This window comes from Octopus bimaculoides, chromosome 25, assembly GCF_001194135.2.
Source record: "Octopus bimaculoides isolate UCB-OBI-ISO-001 chromosome 25, ASM119413v2, whole genome shotgun sequence".
Classification (NCBI taxonomy): Eukaryota; Metazoa; Mollusca; class Cephalopoda; order Octopoda; family Octopodidae; genus Octopus; species Octopus bimaculoides.
In genome coordinates this window covers 26,426,746-26,428,231 of record NC_069005.1, presented here as the reverse complement: position 1 = coordinate 26,428,231, position 1,486 = coordinate 26,426,746, and the positions used below count along the sequence as shown (strand labels likewise).

The following is a 1,486-nucleotide window of genomic DNA, read 5'->3' as shown; positions in this document are numbered from 1 at the left end:
ATGGTGGTGATGGTGATGATGGTGGTGATGATGATGATGGTGATGGTGATGATGGTGGTGATGGTGATGATGGTGGTGATGGTGATGATGGTGGTGATAGTGGTGATGATGATGGACAGAAATAAGCAATTACCTTAAATGCAGCTAAAGCATCACCAACAGCTTTCTCAATGAAATCGTCAGAAATCTTTCGAGATGGATGTTCATTGAAGACAGAGTTCATGAGGGCGATTTTCGCAGCACTTCGACGGGCCTCAGCTTTTGTGGAGCAGTTCTTTCGAGGAGGACGACGAAAAGCAAAAACAAATGGAAGAAAAAAAAGAAAAGGATTCGTTGAATCTTTTTTTTTTCCACATGAATTTGAATGGAAACCTAAACAATTTCATAATGTTGTTTTAGCCCAAAGATCAACCCTGGTACAGTAGCAGATCTATGATTGAAGACATTCCAGCGATGACCATCCTGTCTGTTATTCAGACAGACTGTCTTAGAACACTTAGCTGCCAGGTCAACCCTCATACGGTAGGAAGCCTATGATCAAAGACAATCCAGGGATGACCATCCTGTCTGTTTTTCAGAAACAGTGTCTAGGACTACACTTCGCTCTCATGTCAACCCTCATACAATAGGTGGCCTACGATTAAAGACATTCTAGCCATGACCATCCTGTCTGTTATTCAGACACTATATGCCTCTAAAAGAAGTTTTCTCAAGACAAGTACCACAATTTAGAAGGCTTTCAATGGAATATATACTTTTAGTATGATATAAAGTCTGCTAAGATATATATACGACGAGTTTCTTCCAGTTTCCGTCTACCAAATCCACCGACAATGCTTTGGTTGGCCTGGCGCTGTAGTAGATGACAGTTGCCCAAGGTGCCATGCAGTGGGACGGAACCTGAACAAACTTCTTAACAACACAGCCATGCTTGTGCATACACACACACACACACCTTCCCCACCAAATAGGAACCCTTTCCATCCCTTATTCCCATTATCCTCCCTTCCTCACTCACACTATCTTCTCCAGCCACCTCCTTTCTGTGCTTACAGTTATCCCTCACCTCACCCATCAAGCCTACTCACTACGGGCTGTCCACCCTCATAAAACCAACACCTCTACTATTCCATGTATATCATCCCCCCACCCTACAATCTGATCTGTCCCTCCCGATCTCTGTCCTATCTTATATGTATATGTGTGCGTGCGTGAATATATATATACATATATATTCACCATGATAGGTCGCTAGCCACTATACCTTCTTCTATTTTCTCTCCCTGTTTATTTCTGTGTTCCTTTCTGTCGAAGAGCGTAGGCTCGAAATGTAAAAGACTTTCTCACTTCCCGAGCATTAAACTAATACATCTGTTTGTTGTTTACACACCCGTCTTCGTCTTTTGCTTTTTTGTAAATTCTCACTATATATATATACACACACACACACACACACATACATATGTATGTGTGTGTATGTGTATAC

The 1,486-nt window shown here is 41.9% G+C and overlaps 1 protein-coding gene across 1 annotated transcript in view; it reads right to left on the bottom strand.

Annotated features, from left to right (window-relative positions):
* Window positions 1–1,075, bottom strand: part of LOC106877441 (protein limb expression 1 homolog) — a 6,922-nt gene extending 5,847 nt beyond the window's left edge. Inside the window, exons 1-2 of the mRNA XM_052976628.1 lie at window positions 1,054–1,075; window positions 134–372 (exon numbers count right to left, since the gene is read on the bottom strand). Coding sequence (XP_052832588.1) covers window positions 134–372; window positions 1,054–1,075 — 261 coding nt within the window. The remainder of the gene's footprint in view (window positions 1–133; window positions 373–1,053) is intronic.
* Window positions 1,076–1,486: the final 411 nt, after the last annotated feature.